This window comes from Aspergillus eucalypticola (assembly GCF_003184535.1).
Source record: "Aspergillus eucalypticola CBS 122712 chromosome Unknown BO83scaffold_11, whole genome shotgun sequence".
NCBI classification, from domain to species: Eukaryota; Fungi; Ascomycota; class Eurotiomycetes; order Eurotiales; family Aspergillaceae; genus Aspergillus; species Aspergillus eucalypticola.
In genome coordinates, this window is record NW_020290285.1 from 838,434 (window position 1) to 851,436 (window position 13,003).

The window sequence follows — 13,003 nt, forward strand, 5'->3', positions numbered from 1 at the left end:
GGCATTACATACTTATCCGCGGTCAATCGGAAGGATCATGAGTTGGCACGGACCTGTCAGAAGCTTGGAAGGTGGAGCGTCACGGATGGCTGCGGGAATCACAATCCTGCTGCCTACAGGGCACCAACAAGCATCATTGCTGTAGTGTTAGACTTTGGGCATGGCATCATCCTCGAGTCCAAGAAGGGTATCTCTTGCGACTGTTTCTGTATCGATGCCCTAGGAGCACAGCCTCATTTGCGACCGTGCAGAAGGATAACGTGACTTGCTCGTCGAAAACAGGGAAGAACTGCGAAAGTGGGATCAATCCAGAACAACATCATTACTATCATTTCATGCTTTGCTTTTGTCATACTGAACATATTATACAGACACCCTCGACATCTCAAGCATCTAGCAAATTCTTTCCCCGCAGTCTCTCGCCATACTTGATGAAGATCAAGGGCATCAACGAGAACACCAAAACAATCAGCGCCAAAAGTGTTCCGCCCCAGTTATATCCAAGGTGCTTGAACAGTGGCGGTCCTGCAAGGGGCAGGAATGCGGCGCAGGCATTTCTGGGAACCAGCATTGCGCTGGTAGCACTCGCGGCGTAGATGCCGAAGAGGTCCACGACGTAAGTTTGCAAAGTGATGGTGGTAGACACCAGCCCAAACCCAATGATGCCCGTGCCAATAATTGGCGCAATCCATTGGACATGGTACTGCGCAGTCCAGCCAAAAAGGAAAAGGCCGCCTGACATGATGAAGCATGCAATCAGGACAGGGGGCAGGCGCTGCTCTGGCTTGGAAGTGCCGGACCGTGCCCGGGCTGTGCGCACATAGCGGTCTAGCAGGAAGCTGCACAGGAAGGCCCCGAGAATGAGCCCAAGACACAGTCCTAGGAAGGCTAGACCGGATGCTCCTTCGGAGAAGCCGTACACATCCTGGAACAGTGTTGCGATGGTTGTCATCACCAGGTAGGTGTAACCATAGACCACGCTGAGATACAAGGTAACAAGTATTAGCATGGGAGACCGGATGAGCAGACGGAGTGGCCGGAGAATAGTCTTGAAAAATACGTGGCTGGCCGTCTTTTCTGTATCTTCCGGGCTTTCAGTGCCAGTTTCGAGGCCCTGCTGTTTGGCTTTGCGTTTCTGGAGAGTGACGCTGTACGTTTCACGGTACACGACAAGAATGAGCAGGGACAGAGTCCCGGTCGCAATAGTCGGTAACCAGAATGCCCATCGCCATCCGGCTTTTTCACCCAGATAGGAACCGATGATAGGACCTACGACTGGTCCCAATGCACCGGTCAAGGACATAATAGACATGGCACGTCCGCGATTTTCCTCGGGAAAGAGATCGCTGACGATACCAGGACCGATGGCTGATGCTGCGGTCGCCGCACCACTCAGGAACCGGAAGGCAATCAGCATCTGGATACTGGTACTGGCAGCAGTTCCAGCCAAAAAGGCCACAAAGAAGAGATTGGCAATATTCAGAGGCCATTGTCGGCCATACAATTCAGAGAGCGGTCCCCATAGCAATGGCGCTATGATTTCTCCGAGTTCCCAGATGGATACAATGAGGGTGCGGTAGAGGGCATTGTCGGAATGGAAATCAGACAGAATGGACGGGGAGACAGGAGCTGCTATGATGGTGGACAACTGACTTTCCCGGGCGCAACTGTCAGACACCTTGACATTGAGTTTATTGATGGGGGTTTAAGCTTACACCATGGTTGATAATCCCGCGACAAGGACGACGGTGATCCACTTGTACGTGGTGGAGCGGGTTTGGGGATCAAAAGGATCATAATCGGCCGAGTCCACGGGGCTCGTCGACTGGACGGTGACCTCGGTTTCTTTGCAATGGCCATCTTCCTCATCCATTTTGGACTGGTTTAGTAACCGCCAAAGAGAAGGTAGGGAGAATGATTCAAAAGTTAATGGAATGGGAAGGAAGACTGAAGTTGAAAGGGAGGAGCCGATGTCCGTTAAAAAAAAAAAACAAGGAGGAACGGGATGAAAGGAATGGAGGGGAAGATCGGACGAGCAAAGGGTTTGCGCTCAGACCGAGGCTGATCAGGCTTGATGCTCCTTTGACAGTAAGCAGATAAGCAGATAAAGTACTTTGTCCACTCAGACCAGGCTAATAGACTAACAGAAAACAGAAGGTGGTACTGTTTGGCCCCCAGTGGGCTTGCAGGGGGGGGGCTTGCAGATTTACAGGCCACTAAACGTTACTACTTTCTTAATTGCATTAAAGCTAAATAAGCTAAATTAGGTGCTGACTAGGGTTTTCTGCGCTAAAAGTCCCTTTCCCCCTCCTCTCTCGGCTGCCCTTCTTGGCTAGTTTCTCACCCTCTCCCCCAGCCGAACCAATTCAGCCTCGCCCTTGTCTATTCCGAAAAAGGATCGGCATAATGCCCGTGTTCCTCGAAATACTTGCTCATTGTCGGGTAGTGCTCACTATCCGCAGGACAGAAGGCGTAGCGCTCAATGCTATGGACGATCGGCTTGTAGTCGGTCAGTCGCTTGTAGCAGGCATTACGTTCCGGTGCCTTCGACCAGGCTACCAGCTTATCAAAGTCCTTGCATTGCATCAATTGGCCTTCTCCACCACCATTCAGCAGCTGAAGAGATGGCATGGGGGTATCATCGGCCTTGCACATCAGATCCTGTCGCAGGGAATCGAGACAGTGTTCGATATGAGGAGCGGGGATCGAGCTCTCTTGTCCGGACCAGAGTTCATGGTAAGAGTGGCGCATAAGTTTCTAGTAGAGAAAAGTAGAATGTCAGCGTATACCCCGAGTATGAAATGTTGCGACGGTTACTCACCAGACAGTGGAGTTGATGGAACACCTTAATGAAGTAGATCCTCCGGTTCGGATCCCAAGGGAAAGCCCAAGAGTCCGATAGACCCTTGCTCTGAGCCCATTCCCAGGTGGGAGCAATAACCATGGGGTCCATGCTCAGGTTCTCCCACATCTCATCCGCATGAGTCTTGTTCTCGCTAGTATACTCGGAGTGGTGGGAGTAAGGCAGGTGAGTATCCCATGCCAGACCGGCTGGTCATAGGAAGCAATGTTAGAGATGAAACTTCATATTGAAGCTTGTGAGATAAGTACGTACTGTAAGGAGACCGCTGCTTAGCCATGGCCGCATCAGGATCCAAGTCCTGAATGGGGGCATTGTGACCCTTCTGGAACACAAACCATCCCACGTTCAGTGAGAGCGAAAACAACAGTCCCAATAGCAGCAAAGCGTTCGTCCAGCTGGGGTATCTGGAAGCTCTGGGCTGAGGTGCGACTCTCTCCGAGTCCTCAGCCAGAAGCCCCTGGTCACTGTCGTCGTCACGGTTGACTTTCTCGTAGGAATACATTGTGAGAGGGGGGAGTGAGCATGGAGGGGTTTGACAGCCGGAGGGGCGTTGAGGGTCAACGCAATGCTCAGATTTTAAGCACCGAGCCCTTGTCACATTTGTCAGATTTCTGATGGAACGTCGGCTCCGGAACACATCATGCGATGCCGGCAATGGGGCTGTCGGCGATGTGGGTTCACATTGCATGAAAGAGCTCAAGCTAATGCAAGGCTGGTCAGCACGGCACACCGGTTGATAGTAGCGTCGCAAACAGGTAATCCTTCGCTATCTGAGGCTCCACTATGTGACGGCCTGCTTCTATCCCACCGGATCAATTGTCTTCGGGCCTTGCCGGTCCTCCGCCGCTGGTTCCTATGTAATCCCCTCAAATCCCCCCTGGCTCCTCGTTCATTCAGCAGCAAACCCTCAAGTCTTCCAGTCTCACACTTCTAGTCCTTCTACCACAAAAGGTATGCTCACCTCATCTTGGCGGACACCATTCTGCAGCGTCCTTCGGGTTAACATAGCTCTGTGACAGACTCCTGCCTCCACTTCGGGACCAACCATCTCAAAACATCCACATCTCACAAAATGCGTGTCGCTACTCTCGTCCTCGTCGCCTTCTCGGCTGTGGCTCTTGCCCTCCCTACCACCAACAACGTTGAGCGTACCGCTGCTGACGCCAACGTCCGTCAGATGGATGAGCTGACCGTTGCCGCCATCAGCAAGTAAACGGTTAAACGGGATATTACAAAGAATAAATGATACAATGGAAAGATTTATGTATTTAGTTGTGAAATTCAAGTTAATTAACTAAGTATCTTTTGTCGATTCCGGTCTCATTAATTCTATATCACTGTCCGAACACTTGGTCGCATTGTATGCCGACTGCACCGTAGGATGTTTGAGCTCCGTCGGCTTGAACATACCACTAGGGAACGACTCCAGAAATTCTCGTAGGTATGGCACACAGGCAGATAGGATAGCCACTGTTTGAAGCACTTGACTGCAAATCGCCCATTGCCAGATATTGGTCGGTAGAGGAGAGTCGGCGTGAAGCTTGAAATTACGAACGTAGCATAGCTGTACAATACTGCCCGCGATATCCCTAGCAGAGAGGTCAGAATTGTCGAAGACTTGGTAAAGTATTGCGACATACAGGATCCGGATACCGAAGCAGCTTATTACCACCAAACGCCTTTTCAGACTCAGTTGCAGGCGGAATATGATGAAGGACGGAACTGCGATGATCATAATCTCGACCAAGACATTCATGACTCCGAATGCTATCCAAATCCCGGACTTGTAGATGTTAGCAATGTTTTCTCAGCTGGACTAGCACATCGCATTTTACTTACCAGGTCAAGACACTTTCCGCCGACAATATTCCAAACTTCGGGTGGGTGGCATTGAAGGCATACCACGATGGCCATCACCACAACCCATATCAAAAGTAGACCTGTCGCTGCCAGGACGGACTTCGACTGGCCTGTCGACGAGAGCAGACTGTAGAAGAGAACCATGACAGACAGCTTTCCCAGTCCCAGCGTCAAAACATACAGCACCTCCATTGAATAGAGGGCCTTCTGCATGACGACCACCTGGTCATCTGAGAGAGGGGAAGCTTGTCCCAAGCCATGAGTAGCAGCGACGGATACAGCTGCCCCGGAGGCTATTGACGCGATCTACTGACAGTCAGTTTTACTATACAGATGGCATGAAGCAAACAAATTATCTGAGAGAGCTAGCTAACCAAAGTGCTCAAAAGGAGCGCCACACTAGACACCTTCCTCCTCAGCACCTGCCAGTTTGTCGTCAAACAGGCTACGACAGCGATGAAGGAGACGATGAGGAGGAAGCATGTCACGACCTTGACTGCTGCAGAATGGTCTGTCATGACTTTCAGGCGTGAAACAAAATAACCTTCATGGTACCGAATCGGATTCCAAGGCACAGGTGGTGAAGGATTTTGGCTGGCTACGAAACTGATCGTGATTGAACGATTTTAGGCATATAAGGTAAATAAGACCGCTGGCTGAAGAGAAGGCAGATCCTACTTGTGAGCAGTGCGTGAACAGCCCCATACACAGCCCAGCAAGCAAATATGCTCTCTGCACGAGCGGAGATGGAGCACGGGTCGCACTGGAGACACAGGAGTGACAGGATACGCTGGATAAGACTGGATCCCACTGGATCCCACTGGATACTACTGGGGCTGGCGCGTGCCGCCCGGAAAGTTTAGTCGGGGAGGCCCGATGATCGCCAAGGCCGTCGGCCTATAAGCGTCGCACTATGGCTCTGCGCCCCTCCGCCTGGATTCTCTAGCGGCCGCCCTCTCTGCACACTGCAGGAATATCTAACCCTAATGGGGAAACACCAGTCAATACATGTGAGACGGTTGGCTGTCTCGGTCTTACTGCTTATGGCCAAGACTGCTTGAGTAGCCGAGTTGCCTTGGCTAATATGCTTCTTGGTTTTGTGCTGTGTTGATGGTCGTGGTACGTAGTGGTGGTGGGTGGGCTTTCCCGGCCAACCCGAACAAGATGGACAGCTAATAGACTAGGGCTGACGTTGGATGGTCCCATTGTTGTGGTGGTGGATTGGTGGTGCACACCCTCCCCTCCCTGTCTACTTCTCCACTTTCCAACTCCACCCCCCTGCTTGCCAGCCTTCATTCCTTTCTCTCTTCCTTCCGGAGTCGCTTGGTCGCGTTCCAATTCCAATTTACGCCCATATGAGACACGCGGCAGCCAAGATCGTCTAATTTAGTAGTACGTAGTAGTAGTAGTAGTTGAACATTTCTCGATAGGCTAGATTCCTTTTCGTTTCCTCATACTCAGCCATCCTTCAGATATCGAAATAACGGCCCCCAACTTGCAATGCATCTGGCCCCCAATCATCGCACGATAGTTTCTGCAACCGATAACGCAGAGGGACCCTTTGCTTCTTCGGGTAATCCGGCCGATAATTGGTCTAATGGCAGGACTGTGTGTGGCAATCCTGCAGGGTTTACCGTCTACGTTGGATTTTATCCGGCCGCGCTTGCATAAAATGACTCCGAATCAGTTTCTTAAAATCCATGCCTTCGAAATCACACCTTCTCTTACTTGTCTAGTTGCCTGCGTCTTGGACTGGTCGTGACGAGTTCCCAAAATGGCCAGGAACAGCGATGTTGAACATTCGATCGAGCTGCGTGCTCCAACGAACCGGGATTCCGGCACGCCGAGCAAGGCTACCTTTAGTAACGATGCTTACGAGCTGGCCAGGGTCGGGAAGAAGGAGGTGTTGAAGGTAACCAACACACACGTTATCCCCGAGAGTCTACTACCATCAGCCGCTGAGATCTACCCTTGCTAGCGACGATTTGGTCTAACGAGTACTGTCGGGTTTGCCTGCAGCTTGATGCTGACTTGGGAAGCGGTTATAATGTATGCGATATTTTTTTCAATATTCTTTTTCTTTTCTCTCTTTTACCCCTCTTTTTGTTTCCCCACTCCCCCTTGCTTTTTATCCCGTCAGAACTCTACATGCTAATAGAATATTTAGGAACATTAGCTTGGGACTCACCAAGTAAGGCCTACCACGGAATGATCTTACCTTTGAAGAAAACTGTTTGTTAACCCTCGTGCAGTGGTGGTCCCGCCGGTTTGGTGTATGGCTTTCTTGGGGTCTGGGCGGGCATCATTTCCGTGTTCATTTCGATGGGGGAGCTAGCAAGCATGATGCCGTCGGTATGTGTCCGACACTTGCTGCAGCTGAGAATGAGCCTAATTTCTCACCACAGGCGGGTGGACAATATCATTGGGTGAGCATCTTGGCCCCCAGGTCGGCCAGGAAGTTTCTCAGTCATGTCACTGGTATGTGTGCGACTCCATGTGCCGAGTATGCGAACCGCGGTCCGAATTAGCTAACGCAAGGGAAAAATCCAGGCTCGGTCTGCATTATTGCGTGGACAGCGGCCCCCACAGCCGCCATCTACCTGGCCGCCAGTGTGCTGCAGAGCACCATTGCCATGAACATCCCCAGCTATGATCCCAAAGGATGGCACATCACGCTGATCATGTGGGCGATTCTGCTCGTCTGCACAGTTCTCAATACTTGGCTGGGGATGATCTTGCCGGTCATTGAAGTGCTTATCCTTCTTGTCCATGTGCTTGGCTTCTTCGCCGTCTTGGTTCCGCTCGTCTATTTGGGGCCCAAGGCCGATCCGCGATCGATCTTTACTGTATCCTTCGATTATGGCGGCTGGGGTGATATGACCTTGGCTACCTTTATCGGGTTAAAAGGCACTGTAGCTGCATTTGTCGGTAAGGCAGACTTTCGCGTCTAATCGACTGCAACATGATATACTGACTTCGGTTTTTGTGTTCACTAGGCACTGATGGCGCGGTTCATGTAAGTTGCTTCCTTCTCGGTGTTTAGCCGCTGTTTGAGTCAGTTGCCAAACTAACCCCTTACAGATGGCCGAAGAAGTCGCCAACAGCAGTCGGGTGGTCCCCCGTTCTATGCTGCTGGCCCTCATGATCAACGGCGCAACTGGCTTTGCCATCCTGATTGCCTTCCTCTTCACCGCTGGAGACCTGTTGAAGATTGTGGAATCCAGTGCCTCGTATCCCTTCATGTACATGCTGGCGAGCTCGACGGGCAGTAAGGGTGCTGCGGTTGTTCTCTCCAGTATGATGGCTATTCTGCAAGCGTGTGCAGGACTCGCGGGTATCTCTTCCGGCAGTCGTATGCTGTGGTCATTCTCCCGCGAGCAGGCCATTCCCGGCTGGCGCTGGGTGCGACAGGTAAGTGATGGGCCTAGCCTCTATTCGCCCTCAGGTGGTTTTGTTAGGAATATTCTAATTGCGATCGCTCTTATCTACAGGTGAACCAACGGACTCTAGTGCCCTTCCACAGCACGTTGGTAGTGGTCATCGCGGCCGGTCTGCTCAGCCTGATTAACATCGGGTCGGCAGTGGTGCTGAACATCATTCTGTCGCTGGTGTTGGAGGCCTTCTTTGCCTCGTACATGATATCTCTGACCCTCCTGCTCTATCGTAGATTGCGCGGCGACCTCACCGAGCCGGGTCAAGGCGGCGGTGTCCTCAACTGGGGGCCCTTCCGAGTCAAAGGGTGGTTGGGCACGGCAAATAACATCTTTGCCATTGCCTACTCCATCATCATGATGTTCTTCGGGTGCTGGCCACCGGAGAACCACCCTGCTCCCAAGGATATTAACTATAGCATCGTCATTTTCGCGGGAGTTACCCTCATCAGTATCGTGTACTATGTGGGATGGGCGCGGAAGCACTACAAAGGCCCGCTAGCCGAGATTTAGTTGGATGCTTTTGACTAACTAACAGCTCGGGAAATGGCGCAATTTTCCACTTGATTCAGGGACTTTTCCCCTACTTACTAGTGGCGTCGCCCTAAAATAGTCTACCTTATACCATAGTACTACTTTTTTTCTTAATTTAAAAGAAGGATTCATTTAGTCCGTCCGTGACAGGGTAACATCGGCTTCCGGCTACTAAATTAGTTCATTAGTTGGTAGATAATTTAGTGAGGATAACTAATCTAACTAACCTATTTTCCATTCACTACTCTCTATTAGTCAAGTCAGATAGTTACTTTTTTTTTCTCTTTCTCTTGTTGTTTCCCCTCATCCCGCGCGCGCCTCCTCAAATTTCCCGTTTCAATCGATCATCCATCCATCAATCCTTTCCCAACAAGAGTCCAGCCAGCCCAGCCCATCATGACCAAGTCGCAGTTTGAAGTCCGGGAAATCCACACCAAAGAGGAATATGCCCGTCTAGTCGACGTTCTCTGGTCGGCCAACTTCAACCCTTACAAGTAAGTGAGCGCGCAATTTACCACTACACATTCCTTTGCTTCCTTCTTCCTTCATTAATCTCCTCCCCTCAATCCTCCCTCCTATCCTCCCATCCCCGTACAGTAGAGTTTCAAACTAATATCGTCGGTCGCACCACCACCACCACCAACAGCCCAGTATTCACTGCCGTCCACCCCGTAAGCGGCCACACCGCAGAAGACCGCGTAAAAGACAAAGCCCTCGACACGGAAATCCGCTGGGCCGCTCACGAGAAGAATCCTGCCTCCCATCTCATCTATGTGATTGATACCGAAACCGGTCGCGTCGCTGGCGGCTGCGAATGGCTCATCTTTCACAAAAACCCCTTTCCCAATGGCCCTCAACCGCTGTCGTGTACTTGGTACCCGGAGGGTTCGGAACGCGCGGAATATGCTAGTCGCATGCTCAGTCAGGCTTTCTTTCCGAGACAGTGTTGGTTGCAGAGGCCTCATGCTGGTATATCCTCCCCTCTTTATTTCCATCTATTCTACTTTTTACTTGAAGAGAGCTAACTGATGACTGGATAGGCGTAAATGCCATGGGCGTCCACCCCGATTACCGCCGTCGAGGCGTCGGACGACTTCTTATGCAATGGGGCCACGAGAGGATCGATCCCCTAGGATACGAGAGCTGGATCGAGGGCAGTCCCATCGGTCGCTGGTTGTATGAAGAGAGCGGATACAAGCGCGTGATTAGTCTGAACATCGACTTTGCGAAGAAGAACCCCAGTGATGAGTGGAACAGGCTGGTGCATGAATGTCAACCGCCCGCGATTCTCTTGCTTTGGCGCCCTCCGCGCGGTGAGTGGAATGATAAGGTGCCCCCGGGTCCGTGGGCGGTTACCGAAGATACCTGGAAATAGGTTCGTCGGTTCGTCAAGAGTGTTGCCATCTTAGATGTAGACTAGATGAGATGATGTTGATGATTGACATGATGATGGAAAAAGACTTCTTTCTACTCAACTGTTTTTCTTGTTCACTGATACCTGGGGGAAACTTGATGCGGAGACGCCGTTTTCCCTCATGCTTTTAGGTTTCGCATCCGAATCTGTTCTGTGTCCAGACCAGCCTTCATGCGGTCATAGTGCACGCCTTAAGGCCAAGGCCTGTTAAAAGCTGGAAGTAACAATATGCTTATCTGTTTTGCGTTTTTTCATTGGGCGTGGTATTTTCCTGCGGATGGCGAACTCCCATACAAAGTCTCCTTTACGAGAAGCTGACTCATTTCGTGTAACAGCCATCCATGTCTCTTTCTAGTCAATCATTCCGCAAGCGGACGAGGTCTAAGTATCATCAATACCATCTTGCCCTTCAGGCCACCCGTAGTTTCGGCTATATCAATGGTCGTTGCATTAGATGCATATAATCCTCGCCATCTATCCTCTATAGTTATCAGCCATATCTCACATCAACAACATGAACACAGACGAGACATTCGACTTCATCATAGTCGGAGCAGGCGTCGCAGGTAATCCACCAATCATAATATCTTCCACTCATATTGATAAGCAACAGGCTGCGTGGTAGCGAGTCGAATCTCGCAAAGCCGTCCCGATCTGCGCATCCTGCTCATCGAGGCCGGCGTCGAGAAAGATGATCGGACAACCGGTGCAATGGGCTTCACGGCAGGATTCGGCTCGGATATCGAATGGCCCCATCGCTCGGTGCCGCAGGAGCGCGCTTTCGGAGGTGATACGGTTTGTCTAACCTCTGGCAAGCTGGTCGGGGGAGGGTCCGGGGTAAATTATCAGGTGTTTACGCGCGGGCCGGCTGTTGATTAGTGAGATTCCAATCTATTAGTGGCGATTTGGTCACGAAGATTGTTGCTGATGTTACTGTGTTTGACTAGTGACCAATGGGCAGAGCTTGTGCAAGACCGGAGATGGTCGTGGAATGGGTTTTTGCCGTATTTCAAGAGGGTCGAGACGTGGTATCCTTCGGTGGAGATGAAGGAGAGAGGTTGTGTCACGATTGATTCTCATGGAGATCGTGGACCGATTAAGGTAGCCGTCACATTCCTCTTCTACGTAATGAGGTACCGTGTTGATATCGTATAGGTCAGTCATGCGACGAATAGTGGCAAGCCACGCAATTACCCGTTGCGGGAGAAGAGCCGTAGGTTTCATGAATTACTCGGTCGCAAACAGACGGATGATATGAATAGTGGACAGCAACTGGGATACTCGGAGGCTTTTAGTTCCACCTATGCGGGATTGAGAAGCTTTGCGAGTAGCTACCCTTTGGGGAGACATGTCTCTGTCTGGACGCAGGCAACGGTGGAAAGGCTCGTCATGGCTGGGAGGACTGCGGAAGGCGTCGTTGTTGCGCGACCTGTCGGAGATCAGATTGAGCGTGTCCATGTCAGGGCTCGGAAGGAGGTAATCCTCTCAGCAGGGGCATATGGATCACCCAAAATCCTTCTTCTTAGGTGGGTTAGAATTCACTGCTTCTGGGAGTAGAAAACCTAATAACAGTGACAGCGGCATCGGCCCAGCAGAAGAGTTGCAGCGACATAACATCACTCCAGTCGTAGACCTCCCGGTGGGGAAGAACTATGCTGACCATCCTCATATATTCACCTACTGGACGATTGACGAGCACGATGCTACCCTAGGTGACGGGGAGATGGAAACTGATCAAGTCCATTGGCTAGCAGGCTTGCCATACGACTGGATGTCTTTTGCACCTGCGGATGCAAAGACACAAGATTTGGCCAAACAAGTTCTGAGCTCAGCCGAGCGCAGTCGGTATTTGGCTGAGGGGAAGATGCAACTCGAAAACTTTATCGTGTACGCTAATCCTCAAAAACGCGCCGACGAGGAAGCACTGCTAATCAAATCAGTTACACCGCCGTAGACACGTCCACTCGCAAGAAACCCCTCAAAGGCTGGCCCGGTAAGCGCGTCATCAGCCTCATGCACGTTCTTGTCGACTCAGTATCACGGGGTACTCTCACGCTGCGATCATCTGACCCTGCTGACGCCCCCGTGCTGGACCCCAGATTCCTTGCATCCCCGATTGACCGATCGGCGATGTACGAGAATGGGCGGGAGACTGCGCGTGCCATACAGGCCGTCGAGGGTCTCAATGCTGTCGAGTTCGGCGTCGACGATTCCCTCCGTGATAATTGGACCGATGAGGCGATCGATGTCCGGGCGAACCGGAGTGGTGGTAGTTGCTTTCACTACTCTGGGACTTGTGCGATGGGGAAAGTTGTCGACACTGAGTGTCGGGTGTATCAGGTTGAGCGATTGAGGGTTGTGGACTCTGGTGTAATCCCACTACCGTTGGCGGCGCATTATCAGGCCCCGACGTATGGTGTTGCTGAACAGGTAGGTATTGTAGCATGAGGGCATGGTGCTGCTGCTAATATGTGCATTGTAGGCTGCTGATATGATTCTTTCCTCGGTGGCGTGACCAGCTGGATCTTTCACCATTATAGAGAACTGCGAATAAAAGGTGAAGATACATGATAGTTGGAGAATGTGGCTATGTGCGATGCTCGATGCAGGCCATTGTTCCCATAATGTGCTATAAAGTTGCGATGCCATGGCGATATGGTGAGGGTGGAGCCGCAGGCCATGTCCACTTTGACGGAAACCTGTGGATCAGATCCCACGGAAAGCGGGGAGAAAAAGACGGTTATAGCCGATAGAGATAAGTTGTGCCATCACTCCTAGTAGCGGGGGGAATATATAGCAAAAAGAAAAAAAGAACGACCGAGACGTGACTCGAACACGCAACCACTGCCACATCCACTACCGGAAGGCAGCGCGCTACCATTGCGCCACCCGGCCGTACTT

At 51.4% G+C, this 13,003-nt stretch overlaps 6 protein-coding genes and 1 non-coding gene across 7 annotated transcripts; 3 read left to right on the forward strand and 4 right to left on the reverse strand.

The window, feature by feature from the left end:
• Positions 1-210: 210 nt before the first annotated feature.
• On the reverse strand, positions 211-2,061 carry BO83DRAFT_408055 (MFS transporter). The gene is made up of 2 exons (XM_025534012.1): positions 1,716-2,061; positions 211-1,667 (listed from the first exon to the last, which is right to left on the reverse strand). The coding sequence occupies exons 1-2, from the start codon at positions 1,871-1,873 to the stop codon at positions 386-388; spliced, it is 1,440 nt and encodes a 479-aa protein (XP_025388640.1). The 5' UTR covers positions 1,874-2,061; the 3' UTR covers positions 211-385.
• A 78-nt stretch (positions 2,062-2,139) lies between these two features.
• BO83DRAFT_378261 (uncharacterized protein) lies at positions 2,140-3,247 on the reverse strand. The gene is made up of 2 exons (XM_025531206.1): positions 2,822-3,247; positions 2,140-2,757 (listed from the first exon to the last, which is right to left on the reverse strand). Exons 1-2 carry the CDS (start codon positions 2,969-2,971, stop codon positions 2,383-2,385), a joined length of 525 nt encoding a protein of 174 aa, XP_025388641.1. The 5' UTR covers positions 2,972-3,247; the 3' UTR covers positions 2,140-2,382.
• Positions 3,248-4,157: 910 nt separating this feature from the next.
• BO83DRAFT_360404 (uncharacterized protein) lies at positions 4,158-5,501 on the reverse strand (the record flags this gene model as incomplete). Its single annotated transcript, XM_025529400.1, has 4 exons — positions 5,098-5,501; positions 4,703-5,029; positions 4,504-4,646; positions 4,158-4,452 (listed from the first exon to the last, which is right to left on the reverse strand). Exons 1-4 carry the CDS (start codon positions 5,239-5,241, stop codon positions 4,158-4,160), a joined length of 909 nt encoding a protein of 302 aa, XP_025388642.1. The 5' UTR covers positions 5,242-5,501.
• Positions 5,502-6,192: 691 nt separating this feature from the next.
• On the forward strand, positions 6,193-8,830 carry BO83DRAFT_378263 (choline transport protein). The gene is made up of 9 exons (XM_025531207.1): positions 6,193-6,635; positions 6,702-6,772; positions 6,891-6,914; positions 6,976-7,075; positions 7,129-7,201; positions 7,274-7,651; positions 7,720-7,739; positions 7,805-8,134; positions 8,215-8,830. Exons 1-9 carry the CDS (start codon positions 6,498-6,500, stop codon positions 8,665-8,667), a joined length of 1,587 nt encoding a protein of 528 aa, XP_025388643.1. The 5' UTR covers positions 6,193-6,497; the 3' UTR covers positions 8,668-8,830.
• A 254-nt stretch (positions 8,831-9,084) lies between these two features.
• Positions 9,085-10,063, forward strand: BO83DRAFT_426839 (GNAT family N-acetyltransferase; the record flags this gene model as incomplete). Its single annotated transcript, XM_025535307.1, has 3 exons — positions 9,085-9,182; positions 9,335-9,657; positions 9,729-10,063. 3 exons carry the CDS (start codon positions 9,085-9,087, stop codon positions 10,061-10,063), a joined length of 756 nt encoding a protein of 251 aa, XP_025388644.1.
• A 553-nt stretch (positions 10,064-10,616) lies between these two features.
• Positions 10,617-12,617, forward strand: BO83DRAFT_398616 (GMC family oxidoreductase; the record flags this gene model as incomplete). The annotated part of the gene is made up of 7 exons (XM_025533268.1): positions 10,617-10,668; positions 10,716-10,980; positions 11,050-11,203; positions 11,258-11,628; positions 11,675-11,989; positions 12,043-12,532; positions 12,585-12,617. The coding sequence occupies 7 exons, from the start codon at positions 10,617-10,619 to the stop codon at positions 12,615-12,617; spliced, it is 1,680 nt and encodes a 559-aa protein (XP_025388645.1).
• A 299-nt stretch (positions 12,618-12,916) lies between these two features.
• Positions 12,917-12,997, reverse strand: BO83DRAFT_t147. Its single transcript has one exon. It is a non-coding gene; the product is annotated as a tRNA-Arg (tRNA).
• Between the last annotated feature and the right edge of the window lie 6 nt (positions 12,998-13,003).